At 46.0% G+C, this 18594-nt stretch overlaps 1 protein-coding gene across 1 annotated transcript in view; it reads right to left on the bottom strand.

The window, feature by feature from the left end:
- OBSCN (obscurin, cytoskeletal calmodulin and titin-interacting RhoGEF) overlaps positions 1 to 18594 on the bottom strand; it is a 740285-nt gene that overhangs the window by 617233 nt on the left and 104458 nt on the right. Inside the window, exons 13-18 of the mRNA XM_082257722.1 lie at positions 15479 to 15754; positions 14804 to 15079; positions 13850 to 14125; positions 10944 to 11219; positions 9325 to 9600; positions 3261 to 3536 (exon numbers count right to left, since the gene is read on the bottom strand). Of these exons, the coding sequence (XP_082113848.1) occupies positions 3261 to 3536; positions 9325 to 9600; positions 10944 to 11219; positions 13850 to 14125; positions 14804 to 15079; positions 15479 to 15754 (1656 nt within the window). The remainder of the gene's footprint in view (positions 1 to 3260; positions 3537 to 9324; positions 9601 to 10943; positions 11220 to 13849; positions 14126 to 14803; positions 15080 to 15478; positions 15755 to 18594) is intronic.

Here is an 18594-nt window from a genome sequence, read left to right as displayed (position 1 = left end):
CCGAATCGCAAAATACCCCCTGGTCTTTTAGCAGGAAAATCCTCCGGGGCTTAAGTGGTTAAAGTGACAAATCATACAGTATCTACAAAAAGTGAGGACACCCCTCACTATTTTGTAAATATTTTATTAGATCATTTCATGTGACAACACTGAAGAAATGACACTTTGCTACAATGTAAAGTAGTGAGTGTACAGCTTGTATAACAGTGTAAATTTGCTGTCCCCTCAACTCAACACGCCATTAATGTCTAAACTGCTGGCAACAAAAGTGAGTACACCCCTAAGAGGAAATTTCCAAATTAGGCCCAATTAGCCATTTTCCCTCCCCGATGTCATGTGACTTGTTAGTGTTGAAAGGTCCCAGGTGTGAATGGGGAGCAGGTGTGTTAAATTTGGTGTTATCGCTCTCACTATCTCATACGGGTCACTGGAAGTTCAACATGGCACCTCATGGCAAAGAACTCTTTAAGGATCTGAAAAAAAGAATTGTGGCTCTACATAAAGATTGCCTAGGCTATAAGAAGATTGTCAAGACCCTGAAACTGAGCTACAGTACTGTGGCCAAGACATTACAGGGATTTAACAGGACAGGTTCCACTCAGAACAGGCCTCACCATAGTTGACCAAAGAAGTTGAGTGCACGTGCTCAGCGTCATATCCAGAGGTTGTCTTTGGGAAATAGAGGTATTAGTGCTGCCAGCATTGCTGCAGAGGTTGAAGGGGTGGGGGGTCAGCCTGTCAGTGCTCAGACCATACGCCGCACACTGCAGCAAATTGGTCTGCATGGCTGTCATCCCAGAAGGAAGCCTCTTCTAAAGATGATGCACAAGAAAGCCCATAAACAGTTTGCTGAAGACAAGCAGACTAAGGACATGGATTACTGGAACCATCTCCTGTGGTCTGATGAGACCAAGATAAACTTATTTGGTTCAGATGGTGTCAAGCGTGTGTGGGGCAACCAGGTGAGGAGTACAAAGACAAGTGTGTCTTGCCTATAGTCAAGGTGCATGGTGGTGGGAGTGTCATGGTCTGGGGCTGCATAAATGCTGCTGACACTGGGGAGCTACAGTTCAATGAGGGAACCATGAATGCCAACATGTACTGTGACATACTGAAGCAGAGCATGATCCCCTCCCTTCAGAGACTGGGCTGCAGGGCAGTATTCCAACATGATAACCCCAAACACCTCCAAGATGACCACTGCCTTGCTAAAGAAGCTGAGGGTAAAGGTGATGGACTGGCCAAGCATGTCTCCAGACCTAAACCCTATTGGGCATCTGTGGGGCATCCTCAAACAAAAGGTGGAGGAGTGCAAGGTCTCTAACATCCACCAGCTCCGTGATGTCTTCATGGAGGAGTGGAAGAGGACTCCAGTGACAACCTGTGAAGCTCTGGGGAACTCCATGCCCAAGAGGGTTAAGGCAGTGCTGGAAAATAATGGTGGCCACACAAAATATTGACACTTTGGGCCCAATTTGGACATTTTAACTTAGGGGTGTACTCACTTTTGTTTCCAGCGGTTTAGACATTAATGGCTGCGTGTTGAGTTATTTTGAGGGGACAGCAAATTTACACTGTTAGGGCTCTTTCACACGGGCGTTCCTTTTTTTTTGCCCGATCAGGTCCTTTTTTTTTTTTTTTGTAACGGACACGGATGACACTTGTGTCATCCGGTCCGTATGTCCGTTTTTCATCCCATCCTTTTGCGGATGAAAAACTGACATAATGCATGTCTATGTAAATACGGATGTCTGCGGATGACACCACTGACATCCGTTTTTGCTTCAGTTCCGTTTTTTGAAAGGAAGAAAAAATAGGGTTCTCCTCCGTTCAAAAAAACTGAACTGAACTGAACTGACAAAAAACGGATGTCAGAGGATGATCATCCGATGACATCCGTATTTACATAGAGATACATTATGTCCGTTTTTCATCCGCAAACGGATGGGATGAAAAACGGACATACGGAACGCCCGTGTGAAAGAGCCCTTATACAAGCTGTACACTCACTACTTTACATTGTAGCAAAGTGTCATTTCTTCAGTGTTGTCACATGAAAAGATAGAATAAAATATTTACAGAAATGTGAGGGGTGTACTCACTTTTGTGAGATACTGTATGTATGTATTTTTGTATTTTATCAACACTTTAATTAAATTAACTTTTTTTTAGTGAAGAGGCTGAATTTAATGACTAAAAAAAAAAAAAGTTTGAGTCAAAATTCCTAATTCTGTGAAATTCACATAAAAAAACATTTCCAAAGGCTAAGGTGTTGGACGCTTAAAAAGCTGAAAAAAACAATTCAGTGAAAATATGTAAAAAAGGGCATAAAATTATATTTTTCAGTAAATAGGGACTTGTGAAATCTGACCTCTGATCTTACTAATCATGTAAGGCTTAATTTACAAAGCTTTAACACAAGGATAAGGATCCTGATTTTACCCATGTTCAGGGGCGTAACTATGGGCGTACTAGCTGCAGGAGGAAAATGGAGGAGATTGGTTCCTCTGTATGCTGCCCCCGCCACTCCTCCTATCCAGTTCACTTGTGTCCTGCTGTCTCTGGGCCCCTGTGGGCTCCCCTGGTCCCCCCACTGTGCTTCCGGCTTCCTCCCTCCCCTCTCCTGCCAGTGGCTGCAGGGGATGTGTCATAATAGAGAAGCAGGAAGAGGTCGGTAAATATGTAATTTACCAGCTCCTTCCTTTTCTGAATGGACAGAGTCATAGTCAGTGACATTGTAAAAAAATAAAATGATAAAAAATAATACAATTAAAATACCAAAAAATAAAAACTACTGACACCAGTGGGTGAACTTCCAGGATCGCAAAGGTCACACTTGCGATCGGGCCCTGGCATTCCACTACCTTGGGGAGGCCCCAAGATGGCAGGAAGGGGGCCCACTGCAGAACTTGTACAAGGGTCCCGCTGCGGGACCGTAATAAAGGGCCCCGCAACGAGAGTAAAGGGCCCCAGGATCAGTGGGAAGAGCCCCAGGCTTGAAGAGAAGGGCACTGACCAGGGGTCCGGGGGGCTCTTCATGGTTTCTTGCACCGGGGCCCTGAAGGTTCTAGTTACGCCTCTGCCCATGTTACTGATTTTCAAATCTCTTGGAGATGAGATAAAAATAGCCGTCACTTTTTTACGGAAAAGGATACTAATCCTGGTGTGTTAACTTTGTGAATTGAGCCCTTTGGTGGCCATAAGGAAAATATCTCACATCAACTTTACTGTAGTTTTTATTTTTTTGAACTGCCGCCAACCTTTGACGTTGATCTTGAAGTTGATCTTCTGCCCGGCGACCTCACAGGTATATTCTCCAGCGTCTTTCTTCTCAACCTGTTCCACCACCAGGCGCCGAGATTTACCTTCAGTCTCAACCCTCAGTTTCTTGCTGGAGGTGATCAGTTTCCCTTCTTTGTACCACTTCACCTCCGTCTTTTCCTGGGCCACCTGACAGCTCAGGACGGCCTTCTCTGACACCACAGCCTGGACTTCTTTCTGGACCTTGTCCAGGCTGGTGAATGCCGGCTCTGGTTCTAAAATGCAAGAACATTTAGAATGCATTTACATATAATTCAACAGAAGTATACAATGAAGCACTAACTTTTTTTTTTTTTTTTTTCAACAGGAAATATAATGGGGGGATTTTAACCACTTGCCGAGCAGTCACTGGGACTGTACTGTGGCAAAGTGGCTCGATTCCGTTCAGCGACGTAGACCTACGTCGCTGGACCTATCCCCTTCTGGGCGGCGCCCGCGCGCTGCCAGAGGCTCGCTCTCACTGTGTTCAGTCACAGCGGGAGTCGGGCCAGGGGAGGAGCAGCAGCGATCGCCGCCGCTCTTCCCCGATCGTCGGGGAATCGAGTCTGGAGATCCGCCCACTTGTGTAAACAAAGCGGGCGGATCTCCTAAGTGACAGTGACAGATTGCAGGGTTCAGCATAGCTGAACATGCGATCTGTCCCTGTGTCACTCAGTCACCTCCCCCCACGCATGTCAGTAAGCACCAGGCATACATTAACCCCTCCCTCTCCAATAAAATTAACCCCTTCCCTGCCAGTGTCATTTTTACAGTAACAGTGCATATGTATAGCACTGATTACTGCAGTAATATCACTGGTACCTCCAAAAGTGTCAAAAATGTCAGTCAAGGGTCCGATCTGTCTGCCGCAATGTCGCAGTTCCGCAAAAAAATTGCAGATCGCCGCCATTACTTGTTAAAAAAAAACACCAAAAATTACAGAAATGTTTCCCTTAGTAAACGCAATAGCTATTGCGCAAACCAATCAAAATACGCTTATTGTGATTTTTTTTACCAAACATAGGTAGCAGAAAACAAATTGGCCAAAAATTTGAAAAAATTTTGATTTTTACATTTTTTTGGGGGGAATTTCATATAAAAAAATGTGAAAAATATTGTTATTTTTTCAAAATTTACGCTCTTTTTTTGTTTATAGCACAAAAAGTAAAAATCGCACAGGTGATCAAATACCACCAAAAGAAAGCTCTGTTTGTGGGAAAAAAAGGACGTAAATTTCGTTTGGGTACGGCATCGCACGACCGCGCAATTGTCAGTTAAAGTCGCACAGTGCCGAATCGCAAAAAGTGGCCTGGACGTAAGACAGCAAAATCCTCCGGTGGTAAAGTGGTTAAACAACTGGAGAGTGCAAAATCTGGTGCAGCTCCAACAAACATGTTTTACTCCTCTGCTCTGTGCAGTGGTTTTGCACAGAGCAGGCTCGATTCTCCTCTTCTCGGGTCCTACGCCAGCGTTCCTGGTTCCTCCCTCCTGCTGGCGGCACTGTGTGTTCATTCAGACACGGAGCCATGGCTCGGCTCCACCCCCAACGTCTCCCGATTGGCTCATTGGCTGTGACTGACAGCAGCAAGAGCCAATGGCTCCCACTGCTGCCAAAAGCCAATCAGGACTGCGAGTCCTTGGAGAGGCAAAGCTCTCTTGGATATGGCTGGATCAAGAGGGGGCTCAGGCAAGTATTGGGGGCGGGGGGGGGGCTGCTGCACACAGAAGGTTTTTTTAACTTCATGCATATGCATGAAGGTAAAAAAACCTTTACAACCACTTTAAAACCCTTCCATATACCCAGTAAGGTGACTGGCCTCAGGTGATACACAGAGGTGAAACAAATCTTCCTACATAAGTGGTACCTGTTTATCAACATTCTTCTCTTCTCTACATCTGTTCAAAGTATGAATTACAAGGCTTGTCTGAGCGTTCAGAAAAAAAGGGGCGGAGAGCTGAAGTCACACTCTGCAGAGCTCAGTGAGGAGAGTTCTCAAAGATGATTGGAGGGAGGGACACCCCCCTCCCCCCTTCACACAGAACACAGGAACAGAGCTGAGGCTGTTAATCAGTTGCAGGTCCCTCCCCTGTCACCATTTTTTTCTTGGTGTCAGGAAAACTTGTCAGGATCAGAAGTGATTCATGCTAATAGCAAAGGAACGAAGCATCAGGCAGAAACAGGGCCGGCCTTAGGTGTTCAGGCGCCCTGTGCGAGCTAATCCTGTGGCGCCCCCCCCCTACCGCGTGTGTGACCCCCCCCTGCACATTTTCTTGCACTTTTTTGCACTTTATTTGACTTTTTTTTATGATCGCTAATAATTTAGCCCCCCTTACATTAGAAGAGACCCCTCACAGAGCCCCCCTTACATCAAATACCCCTTTACATTAGAGATCCCCACAGAGCCCCCCACTTACATCAAAGACCCCTTACATTAGAGACCCCCACAGAGCCCCCCTTACATCAGAGACTCCCCCCCACAGAGCCCCCCTTACATCAGAGACCCCCCACACAGAGCCCCCCTTACATCAGAGACCCCCACACAGAGCTACCCTTACATCAGAGACCCCCCCACACAGAGCCCCCTTACATCAGAGACCCCCACACTGAACCTCCAGGCCGCGGTCGCCGCTTACCTCCCGCTGTGTGGCCTGATCATCTGCGAGCTGTGATGGCCGCACGGTGCCCCTGTTGCCCATGGCGCCCTGTGCGGCCGCACAGCTCGCACACCCCAAAGGCCGGCCCTGGGCAGAAATGACACTTAGTGCTCTAGACTGAAACTATAGAGGAATATGCTTTGTTCATATTTTACATCTGAGGTTTACAACCACTTTTGGACCGAAAGGATTTACCCCCCTTAACCTCCCTGGCGGTATGATTATGTCAGGAATTACATACCAAAAGCAGTACAATTGTTTTCATGGAAATTTGGCGTTATGTATTATAGGCCTACAATTCTTAGTAATTACTGACTTAAACCTGACCAAAACAAGTCTCTAGTAGACATCCCAGATGTGATAAATTTGAAACACAAACGCATGAATTATAATCGAATCAATAATATTATTTTATTATTTAATATATAATATATATAATAAAATTATATTATTGATTAGATTATAATTCATGCATTATATATTATATATAGATATATGTGTGTGTGTGTGTGTGTGTGTGCATATATATATATATATAAAATGTGTTTTGTGTAACGTTTTTTTTTTTTGAATTTCCCTCCCTAGTTCCGCTCCCATGCAGCATTGCTGCTGCAGGGAACGGAACTAGGAAGTGATCACACCGACGGAGGACGGAGGAGCGGCGGGACTCTCGGCTGGCGATCTCATCAATGAGAGATCATCGCTGGATCGCCAGGACAAGGTAAGAGAACACCGCTGCACTCTCTGCACATCTACCCCGAGCGTGACTCGGGGTTACCGATCCTGCAATGAAAAATCCACCCCGAGTCACGCTCGGGATTACCACCTAGGTGGTTAATGACCAGGCCATCTTTTGCGATTCGGCACTGCCTTAGTTTAACGGACAATTGCGTGGTCGTGCGACGCTGTACCCAAATACAATGGATGTCCTTTTTTCCCCACAAACAGAACTTTCTTTTGGTGGTATTTGATCACCTGTGTGATTTTTATTTTTTGCACTATAAACAAAAAAAAGAGCGACAATTCTGAAAAAAATAATATTTTTCACATTCTGCTATATAACATTCCCAAAAAAAAAATTAAAAATCAAAATTGTTTACCATTTTAGGCCAATTTGTATTCTGCTACATATTTTTGTTAAAAAAAAAAAATAAATTAGCAATATGCGTATTTTGATTGGTTTGGCAAAATTATTGCATCTACAAACTAGGGAAAAGATTTATGTATTGTTTTTTTTTTTTTTTTTCTACTGGTAATGGCGGCGATCTGCGAATTTTGCAGGGGACAGATCGGACCCCCAACTGATATTTTTTACACTTTTGGGGGGATCAGTGACATTACTACAGTAATCATTGCTAAAAATATGTACTGTTACTGTAATAATGACACTGGCAGGGAAGGGGTTCAAATAGAGGGTAATCAAGGGGTTAAATGTAAGCCTAGGGGAGTGGTTACTAACTGGGGGGAGGGGCTTTTGAAATTATCACAGAGACCAGTGTTCCTATATAGAAGGATCACAGGCGCTCTGTGATCATTTCAGAGAGAAGAACAGTCAGCTGTGTTTACAACAGCTGCCCGTCCTTCTCTCTCAGCGGGGAATGATCGCGGCCGCCGGCCTCGTGCATCAGCATTCCCGCTGCCGAGTGGGGGCGGGAGCGCACTCGCCCCCTTGCACCAGGCGCGCGACTGATGTAGTACTATGCGCAGGAGGGGCTGCATGCCGCAGTAAAACTGCGGCGGGCGGTCCAGAACTATTTTTTTTTTTTTTTTTTTTAAGCATGTGATTAGAGCCAGATGCTCTAACAGGCTTAAAAAAAGGGTGGGCTTGGGGCGCAGAGCACTGGGCCCTGAGCCCACCCAGTTGTGTGACAATAGCGAATAAATATTCGCTATTGTCACACGGATTCTTCTCCTTGCCAATCAGGAAGCGGGCCCTGAGACCCGTTTCCCGATTGGCCAAAAGGAGAAGCCACCCTATTGGCGAAGAAGGAGGAGGGAGGAGACCTGAGCCCACCCAGTTGTGTGACAACAGTGAATGAATGGTGTGGTTCGTGTGCCGTCCCCCAACCCCCCCGCCGGCCCATGGAGCACCAGCCGCCACTGCACACTGGACCCAAATCCAGACAGTCAGCAGTGCTTTAAGTGGGCCGGTATGCACTGGTACTCAGTACCTCCACTTCCAAATATGGCTCTTGAGCATACCGCCACCACTTCGTGCGCCTTAGGACACCTGCACCCTCAATTGCCCCCCCCCCAAGAATATTTCCCACTCCAGAGTCCCAGCCCAGGCCAGGGAGGTGCTCTGTGGGGACCCTGATGTGGGGTGGGGGGGGGGGGATTTATAGGCTATAATTGAGTACTGGCACTTCTTTTGGGTCACTTAAAGCACTGACGGTCGGGCCTATTCCCCCTTATATAGCACCCACAGCAAGCCTCCACACGGTATTTCCAACACTCTTCCACAGGCTCAGTAAACAGTCTAGGGGTTTTGTTTGTGGTGTTTTTATTTAGGGAACAATGAACTTGGTTAGGGATGGGATCATGGGATAATCCACACTGAAGAAAACTGTGGAACTTTGTAAAAGAAACTGAGGAGTCTCCGGCTGCTCTGAAACAGGTTGCAAGCTGTATTGCACAGCTTAGTGCTGCAATGTCCTGTAGCTCACTTGCAACCTTTGTTGGCTTGTGACTTGTTGGTCACCTGCACTGCTCTTGGCTGCACCTGGTTCTGATTTGTAGGGTATTGCACTCCACAGGCACCTCTCTTGAAAGTATGGCTGGATTAAGTACTCAGTACCACAAGTGGAGCTTCCTAACCCCAGATCTCCTGCTTGCATCATACTCTGACCCAGGCTTCCTCTCTTTTTGGTAGGCCTCCCAGCAAAGCTCGGCTGGGACCTTTAGGTCTTCAAAAAGGCTTATCTGACTTCTATGTCTCTCTCTGCCCCCAGCACAGGGGTCACCTCCAGATGGCTGGACCCTGGACTTTCCCAGACTGCCAAGTTTGAGTGTTTAGGGGCTGCTTCCCCACCTTCTGTCCCCACCTCCCAAGGGATTGGTGCAAGTCCCATAAATATTCAGCCTGCAACTCTCACCCTCTATGTTCTGGAAACCTCCAGTGAGTTCCAGAATACAGTAGGGGGTGGTAACAGAGTTACAGCCTGTGAAGCACTGCCCAGTATCCTAATTCAATTAACTCCTGCTCCTCTGCCTATGGAGAAGCCAAACTAAATTAGCCTACACCTAATGACCTAGGAGGGTGATACATAAATTCTCTTCAACCATTGTAACACAAAATCTTTACAAAAGTAATAACTGTTGCACATGAGCCTAGAATACCTACTGCCTGCAGCTCAATATCCTACTAACCTTTGGCGGTGATCTTAAAGCTGATCTTCTGTCCGACAGCCTCACAGGTATATTCTCCAGCATCCTTCTTCTCCACCTGTTCCACCACCAGGCGCCGAGATCTACCCTCAGACTCGACCCTCACTGTCTTACTTGAGGTGATCAATTTCCCTTCTTTGTACCACGTCACCTCTGTCTTGTTCTGGGCCACCTCACAGCTCAGGGTGACCTTCTCTGACAAGGTAGTCTGGACTTCTTTTTGGACCTTTTCCTGATGGATGAATGCTGGCTCTGGTTCTGCAACAAAAGCATATACAATAATGGGTCTCTTGTTCCCATTATTTGCAGCTGTCTAATAAAATGTCTGTAAAGATTCCCTGGTTTCCTCAAGATTTTTACTGTGCAAAGGCAGAGAGTAGTTAGCTGGCAAAGAAAGTTCACAGAGTTCTCACAAAGGTGGTGAAAAGTGGTCCTTCTGTCTCCATATCCCAAGTGAGATTCAGGGGCAATGCCCAAAAAAATCACAACTGAAAGCAGTTGTAAAGCTAAAATAAAACATGTATAGTCTAATGAGTCACTCCACAATATAGCCAGAAGGGCATTGGTTCCTCCTCACTTCTTGGTCCAATTTTTGGTTATTTTGTGGGGATCATACATGGGAATTTAGGTCTGAAACAAAAAAGGTACCGTGTAATGAGGCCCTTACCCCTGATTGCATATATTAACAAGAGGACAGAAAAAAGTGGGGCTTTGCAGGCCAGTGGGAGGAGAAGGATCACACCAAAACCAATATATAAAACGTAAACATTTTATTAGTTGTAGAACTAAAAAACATGGGCAATTGAGCACATGTTAACAAACAAACAACACGTATAAAATCAATTTCATCAGAGTCATTAGGTAGAAATACAACCCATATAGGGAAAACCAAAGCCCGTATAGGATGAAAAGTAGGTCTCAGATGGGAGGCGGTCAATGTAGGTCCCCAGCAATCCAACGCATTTCGCTCATGGCTTCCTCAGGGCCAGAGAGACCATGACAGACCGGTATTTCCTTTTTAATGACTCGGGGGATAAGTAGATTACGGCAGGATACAGAACCCAAGGCACATCAATAGTTCAAGGAGTGTATAACGACAATCGAGGTTCACATCTATTCTCATATATGTATAGGGATAAGTATCCAACACCCTAAATTATATCGGGAGGTCACTTTCTATATTATAGAGGGTGACAACCCATTGAAGCCAAGCGGCGGAGAGGTACGTAGCTCAATCCCAAATATCCGAAGGGTACAATGATAAGTTCTCTAGTGGCAGCAATTCACATCCCAGCTTCCTCCTCGCTCAGCAGGACCGGAAGAAGTGCTCTATTGGGGGATGTATACCAGATGGACATTTCAATGAATATAGCCTATACACAGTATAGCATCGGCTTCAGGCAGGTAACGACACACCGACAGGGCCTCCTATCCTAGGGGGACGGGGGTACCAAAGTGTACATAGCCGTCAATAATCCTTAACTGTAGCTCTCGATGACAAGCCTGCCTGGAATTTAGGTCTGCTTTAAGTATATGTAATATTTTTACATTATATATCTTAATAATCTAAAGAAGTAAAGGAATTGAAGAATTTTAGCTACCTTTGACATTGATCTTGAAGTTGATCTTCTGCCCAGCAGCCTCGCAGGTATATTCTCCAGCATCTTTCTTCTCCACCTGTTCCACCACCAGGCGCCGAGATTTACCCTCAGACTCCACCCTCACTGTCTTACTTGAGGCGATCAATTTCCCTTCTTTGTACCACGTCACCTCCGTCTTGTCCTGGGCCACCTCACAACTCAGGGTGACCTTCTCTGACAAGGTAGTCTGGACTTCTTTTTGGACCTTTTCCTGATGGATGAATGCTGGCTCTGGTTCTGTAACAAAAGCATATACCATAATGGGTCTCTCGTTCCCAATAATTTGCGGCTGTCTAATAAAATGTCTGTAAAAGCAAAGCAAGCTCACAGGGTTCTCACAAAGGTGGTGAAGAATGGTCCTTCTGTCTACATATCCCAAGTGAGATTCAGGGGCAATGCCCAAAAAAATCACAACTGAAAGCATTTGTAAAGCTAAAATAAAACATTTATAGTCTAATGAGTCACTCCACAATACAGCCAGAAGGGCATTGGTTCCTCCTCACTTCTTGGTCCAATTTTTGGTTATTTTGTGGGGATCATACATGGGACTTTAGGTCTGCTTAAAGTATATGTAATATTTTTACATTATATATATTAACCACTTAAGCCCCGGAAGATTTTACCCCCTTCCTGACCAGGGTTTTTTTTGAGATTTTTTACTGCGTGACTTTAACGGACAATTGCGCGGTCGTGTGACGCTGCACCTAAACGAATTTGACGACCTTTTTTTCCCACAAACAGAGCTTTCTTTTGGTCTTATTTGATCACCTGTGCGATTTTTTGATCATGCGCTATAAACAAAAAAGAGCGTCAATTTTGCAAAAATAACAATATTTTTCACATTTTTTTATATGAAATTCCCCCCAAAAAAATGTAAAAATCAAAATTTTTTTACATTTTCAGCCAATTTGTTTTATGCTACATATGTTTGGTAAAAAAAAAAAAAATCGCAAAAAGCGTATTTTGATTGGTTTGCGCAAAAGTTATCGCGTTTACTAACAAAGGGAAAGATTTTTGGCATTTTTGGTGTTTTTTTTTTAACGAGTAATGGCGGTGATCTGCGTTTTTTTTTGCGGGACTGCGACATTGCGGCGGACAGATCGGACCCTTGACTGACATTTTTTACACTTTTGGGGTTACCAGTGACATTACTGCAGTAATCAGTGCTATACATATGCACTGTTACTGCAAAAATGACACTGGCAGGGGAGGGGTTAACTGTATTGGAGAGGGAGGGGTTAAGTGTGTCCTAGGGGCATGCTTCTAACTGTGACGTGACATGTCTACTAGTGTAAAAACAGAGATCAACGGTCCTACATAGTAGAACCGTCTGATCTCCATTTTTACACAGCGATGAATGAAAGGCGGCTTGTTTACATTAGCCGCCTGCCTTTCTCCCTTCCCGGCGAACGATCGCGAGTGACCAGTGGACATCGGCTCCGCCGGTCACACGCACTGACTTGTCTGGGAACGAGCCGGGGCGGGCGCGCGCTATTGGCTCACAAGCCAGTGACAGGCTAGTGACGTACCGGTAAGTCACTTTGCCTGGCCGGGGCTGACCGCCGCAGTATATGTACTTGCGGCAGTCGGCAACCGGTTAATAATCTAAAGAAGAGGGCAGTGTGGCGAGAGGCTAAGAAGATTACTGACGCTGGCGACATTGAGGCTGCCCTACCTATTTGGCAAAATCCAATGTTCCCCGGTCGACAAGCCTTTCTGGATTTTAGGTTCTGGGAGTGCAGGGGAATCCCTACCTTGGGAGATGTCTATGTGGGGAATATGATTGCTACCTTTCAGTCGCTGCGGGACAAATGCGATCACCCCCGTGGCGCCTTCTATAGGTATCTCCAGCTTCGCCATGCACTCCATTACCAGTTTGGCTCTAACGAGGTTATTCTCTCTGATTATCCACTAATTGGTATCCTGCACTCTCAGGGACCTAGGGGCCTTATTTCCATGATTTATTTGCATCTGTTATCAGCCACAGTTATTGGAAATCCGATGGTGGTGCGCACCAAGTGGCAGCAATTTATCCCTGATTTGTCGGATGAAGATTGGGAGGAGGCGTGTCTGATGCACCCCTCGGTTTCTCTGGCTGTTAATAACAGGTTGATCCATCTCTACATGCTACACCAATCTTATTTGACCTCGGTCCGGTTGCATGCCATGCATAGACTTCCGACTCCTGTGTGCACCAGGTGTAGGCACCCGTGTGCGGATTTTGTGCATGTCATGTGGCAGTGCCCGGTCATTGCGCGGTATTGGCGGAGGGGTTCTCTCCTTGGTCCTGTCTGACACGGTGCCGTGCACGCCTATGGTGTGCGTGCTGGGAGTCCTGGACAAGGAGCAGTGGCCAAGACATGTAAGGCCGTTGCCCTCAAGGGGATTCAACCTACTCCTCCTTCGGTACCTATGTGGCTGCAGTTGGTTAATCAAGTGTTGCCATATGAAAAACTTGTGTTTGAACATAGAGGCTGCCTGGCTAAGTATGATAAGGTCTGGGGGGCATGGTGCGCCTCTGATCTTACCAATTCTGCTGTCTATCTTTGGCAGTATGAAACTGGTCCCTTTTTGCATATGCCGTTCTCTACATTGCTCTCATATTATGTCTGATGGTTTTACTTTATGCCGTGTTGGACTGCAGTTTGCTGCTTGATTTCTAAGATAACATGATTGAGATACAATGTTTGTCATGGAAACTATCTTTACTGTATGCTTGCATAGGTTTCTGTTTACTCTTTATTTGATATGTTGGCATTCCTGTTGAGTGCCTTGTTGTATGTACTTTATGCTTTTTCTCCGTTAATAAAAAGAGTTTAAAAAAAAAATAATCTAAAGAAGTAAAGGAACTGAAGAATTTTAGCTACCTTTGACATTTATCTTGAAGTTAACCTTCTGCCCAGCAGCCTCGCAGGTATATTCTCCAGCATCTTTCTTCTCCACCTGTTCCACCACCAGGCGCCGAGATTTACCCTCAGACTCCACCCTCACTTTTTTGCTGGAGGTGATAAATTTCCCTTCTTTGTACCACTTCACCTCTGTCTTCTCCTGGGCCACCTCACAGCTCAGGGTGGCCTTCTCTGACAAGGTAGCCTGGATTTCTTTTTGGACCTTTTCCTGATGGATGAATGCTGGCTCTGGTTCTGTAACAAAAACATAAACCATAATGGGCCTGTTGTTATATGAATAAAGCCGGCACACGCGTTTCGGCTTTACGCCTTCCTCATAGCATAGTTGCTATGAGGAAGGCGTAAAGCCAAAACGCGTCAGATTTGTCATGTTGTCACCGCTATCCATGTTGGAATAAAGAATTTTACTTGGAAGAAGCCTTTTCGTGCGCCGGCTTCATTCATATAACATTTGGTTTGGGCATTCAGCCTGAGCACCGACACTTAGCTCTTTATCTTCCCACAGTGCGGTGGAGCTAGGGTGAGTTATTGTTTATAATGGGCCTGTTGTTCCCATTTAAAGATTTCCTGGTTATCTGACAATTTAAGCTTACAGAGTCTTCACAGAGGTGGTGGAGACTGAAGAGTGGTACTTATCTCTCCATAACCCAAATGAGATTCAGGGGTTTTTGAGGGCAATGCCCAAAAAAATAAAATAAAGCAGATGTAAATCTAAAATAAAACATGTATAGTCTAATGAGTCACAATATAGTCAGAATTGCATTGGTTCCTCAACACTCCTTGGTCAAGTTTTGGTAATTTTGTGGGGACCATACATAGGACTTTAGGTTCACTTTAAGTTTACGTGTAATATTTTTGAATTAGATATCCTAATAAAGTAAAGAAGTAAAGGAACTAGAAAGTGTTAGCTACCTTTGACGTTCATCTTGAAGTTGATCTTCTGTCCAGCAGCCTCACAGGTATATTCTCCAGCATCTTTCTTCTCCACCTGTTCCACCACCAGGCGCCGAGATTTACCATCAGTTTCTACCTTCAGTTTCTTGGTGGAAGTGATCAATTTCCCGTCCTTGTACCACTTCACCTCCGTCTTCTCCTGGGCCACCTCACAGCTCAGGGTGGCCTTCTCTGACAAGGTAGCCTGGATTTCTTTTTGGACCTTTTCCTGATGGATGAATGCTGGCTCTGGTTCTGTAACAAAAACATAAACCATAATGGGCCGATTGTTTCCATTAAAAGATTTCCTGGTTAGCTGACAATTTAAGCTTACAGAGTCTTCACAGAGGTGGTGGAGACTGAAGAGTGGTACTTCTCTCTCCATAACCCAAATGAGATTCAGGGGTTTTTGAGGGCAATGCCCAAAAAAATAAAATAAACCAGATGTAAATCTAAAATAAAACATGTATAGTCTAATGAGTCACAATATAGTCAGAAATGCATTGGTTCCTCAACACTCCTTGGTCAAGTTTTTGGTAATTTTGTGGGGACCATTCATAGGACTTTAGGTTCACTTTAAGTTTACGTGTAATATTTTTGAATTAGATATCCTAATAAAGTAAAGAAGTAAAGGAACTAGAAAGTGTTAGCTACCTTTGACGTTGATCTTGAAGTTGATCTTCTGTCCGGCAGCCTCACAGGTATATTCTCCGGCATCCTTCTTCTCCACCTGCTCTACCACCAGACGCCGTGATTTACCATCAGTTTCTACCTTCAGTTTCTTGCTGGAGGTGATCAATTTCCCGTCCTTGTACCACTTCACCTCCGTCTTCTCCTGGGCCACCTCGCAACTCAGGGTGGCCTTCTCTGACACCACAGCCTGGACCTCTTTTTGTACCTTGTCCAGACTGATAAATGCCGGCTCTGGTTCTAAAACATAAAAACATTTAAAAACCCACTATAGCAAAGAAATATTGTATTCATGAACAGGGCTTTTTTTCTCAGAGAAAAGGTGCAGGAACTCCCCTTTCTAAGTTACTTTGTGTCTCCGCCCCCTACCCACCTCCGAGCAGTAACCCTTGGTTCCACCCCTACCCACCTCCGAGCACTGACCCTTGGTTCCACCCCCTACCCAGCTTCCAGTACAGCCCTTTTAGAGAATATAGAGTCAAGTATAATTTTGTATTGGAATGTATGGAATTTGGTTATGATAACAAGAAAAGCAATAAAATAGATTCCCCACAGGCAGCAGCAATAGACCCCCCCCCCCCAGCAGCAGAAAAATATCTCCCAGCAGCCAGCATCAATAGACTCTCTAGCAGCCAGCAACAGTAGACCCCTCCCTAAACAGTAGATCCCTTCCAGCAACAATTAACCCTCAGTATCAAAAGATTCTCCACCAGCAACAATAGATCGCCATGCAAAAATATATCCCCGTCCAGCAACAATAGATCCCCCAGCAGCCAGCATCAGTAGACCTTCCAGCACCCCCTGGAGGTGCCGGAACTGCGTCCCCTCACGTTCCCGCTGAAAAAAAGCCCTGTTCATGAATATATATATATAAAGCATGAAAATGCTGTTTTTTCCTGACTTTATTACAGAGTCAATGACTTGCAATAAATATGCAGCCACCGAGGTCCTAGCTCCTATTGTGTATACAGTACTTGTTTGGGGTTATTGGTTAAAGTACTAAATTCATTGGATCAGTATGACAGAATTAAGGGTTTTCTTCATCATAAAGCTTTAAGAATGACCCTAAGCCCGACCAAAGATGGTTTGAATCTATGCCGGTTTAACAGGAACTGGACGAGATTAAAATCATGTATGGGCAGGCTCAATGTACCCAAGCTGATCAATCGATCAACTTGGGTACAAACAGATTTTATATGTGGTTATTGCAAGAGGCTATTTATAGTGTTCTCCCAGCGGGGATGGCTTCCATGGTGGTTGCAGGAAAGAAATTTGCTACGTTTATGGCCAGCCTAAAGCTAAAAGCACGTCCTAAAATATCTCTCTGGAGAAGCCATTGTTAATATCCCATGAGATAAAAAGAAAAAGTAGGCGCACAATCCAATCTGGCAGACCCAATGAACATACACTGCATTACCAAAAGTATTGGGACGCCTGCCTTAACACGCATATGAACTTTAATGGCATCCCAGTCTTAGTCCGTTGGGTTCAATATCAGTGGCGGCCCGTGCATAGGGGGCGCCAGGGCGCCGCCCCCCCTACCCCTAAAAAAAAAAGAAAAAAAAAAAGAAAAAAAAAAAAAAAAGAAAACAAAACGAACAAATAAAGTTGTTCAAAAAAAAAATTGGGTTCGCCGGCCTGAACCCAAGGAACTGGTGGCTGGGGGGGGGGTGGGGTTACCTCCCAGAAGAGGCGCCGATTGGCTGCCTTCTGGGGAGGTAGGGGGGTATCCTGGGCGCAAGTCTTTGCGGTTGGACACCCCCACTTTCTGATATCCTGGCTGTGATTGGTCCAGTCTACAGCCTGGACCAATCATCATCCAGGATATCGCTGACGTCGCAATGGGGGCGGTGCCGGTGCGTGCGTCAATCACTCACCGTCACCGCCGCTCAGAGAAGAGGAGAGGCCGCCCGCCGGTTCCCGCCGCCGAGACGACGAGGGAGAAGGACCCGCCGCAGAAGAGGAGGAAGAAGCTGAGCCGCGCCGCCGCCAGGTAAGTTTGAACGGAGCACGCACGCTGACACTCTGCAATCATTGGGGGACAATGCTGTGGCGCTCTGCAATCATTGGGGGACAAAGCTGTGGCACTCTGCAATCATTGGGGGACAATGCTGTGGCGCTCTGCAATCATTGGGGGACAATGCTGGCACTCTGCAATCATTGGGGTTCAATTCTGTGGCACTCTGCAATCATTGGGGGACAATGCTGTGGCACTCTGCAATCATTGGGGGACAATGCCGTGGCGCTCTGCAATCATTGGGGGACAATGCTGTGGCGCTCTGCAATCATTGGGGGACAATGCTGTGGCGCTCTGCAATCATTGGGGGACAATGCTGGCACTCTGCAATCATTGGGGTACAATTCTGTGGCACTCTGCAATCATTGGGGGACAATGCTGTGGCGCACTCTGCAATCATTGGGGGACAATGCTGTGGCGCTCTGCAATCATTGGGGGACAATGCTGTGGCGCTCTGCAATCATTGGGGGACAATGCTGTGGCGCTCTGCAATCATTGGGGGACAATGCTGTGGCGCTCTGCAATCATTGGGGGACAAAGCTGTGGCGCTCTGCAATCATTGGGGGACAATGCTGGCGCTCTGCAATCATTGGGGGACAATGCTGTGGCGCTCTGCAATCATTGGGGACAATGCTGTGGCGCTCTGCAGTGATTGGGGACAATGCTGTGGGGCTCTGCATTGAAGGGGGCATGCACGCTGAACTCTGCATTGTTGGGGCACAGCACAGAGTTCATTGCATTGAAGGGGGCACAGTGTTTATTGCATTGAAGGGGGCACAGCACAGTGTTTATTGCATTGAAGGGGGCACAGCACAGTGTTTATTGCATTGAAGGGGGCACAGCACAGTGTTCATTGCATTGTGGGGGCACAGCACAGTGTTTATTGCATTGAAGGGGGCACAGCACAGTGTTTATTGCATTGAAGGGGGCACAGCACAGTGTTGCATTGAAGGGGACATGCACGCTGAACTCTGCATTGTTGGGGCACAGCACAGAGTTCATTGCATTGAAGGGGGCACAGTGTTTATTGCATTGAAGGGGGCACAGCGCAGTGTTTATTGCA

The sequence above is a fragment of the Pelophylax lessonae genome (assembly GCF_965119305.1).
Source record: "Pelophylax lessonae genome assembly, chromosome: 5".
Lineage (NCBI taxonomy): Eukaryota > Metazoa > Chordata > Amphibia > Anura > Ranidae > Pelophylax > Pelophylax lessonae.
The sequence above is the reverse complement of the archived record's forward strand: the minus strand, read 5'-3'. Positions and strand labels throughout refer to the sequence as shown.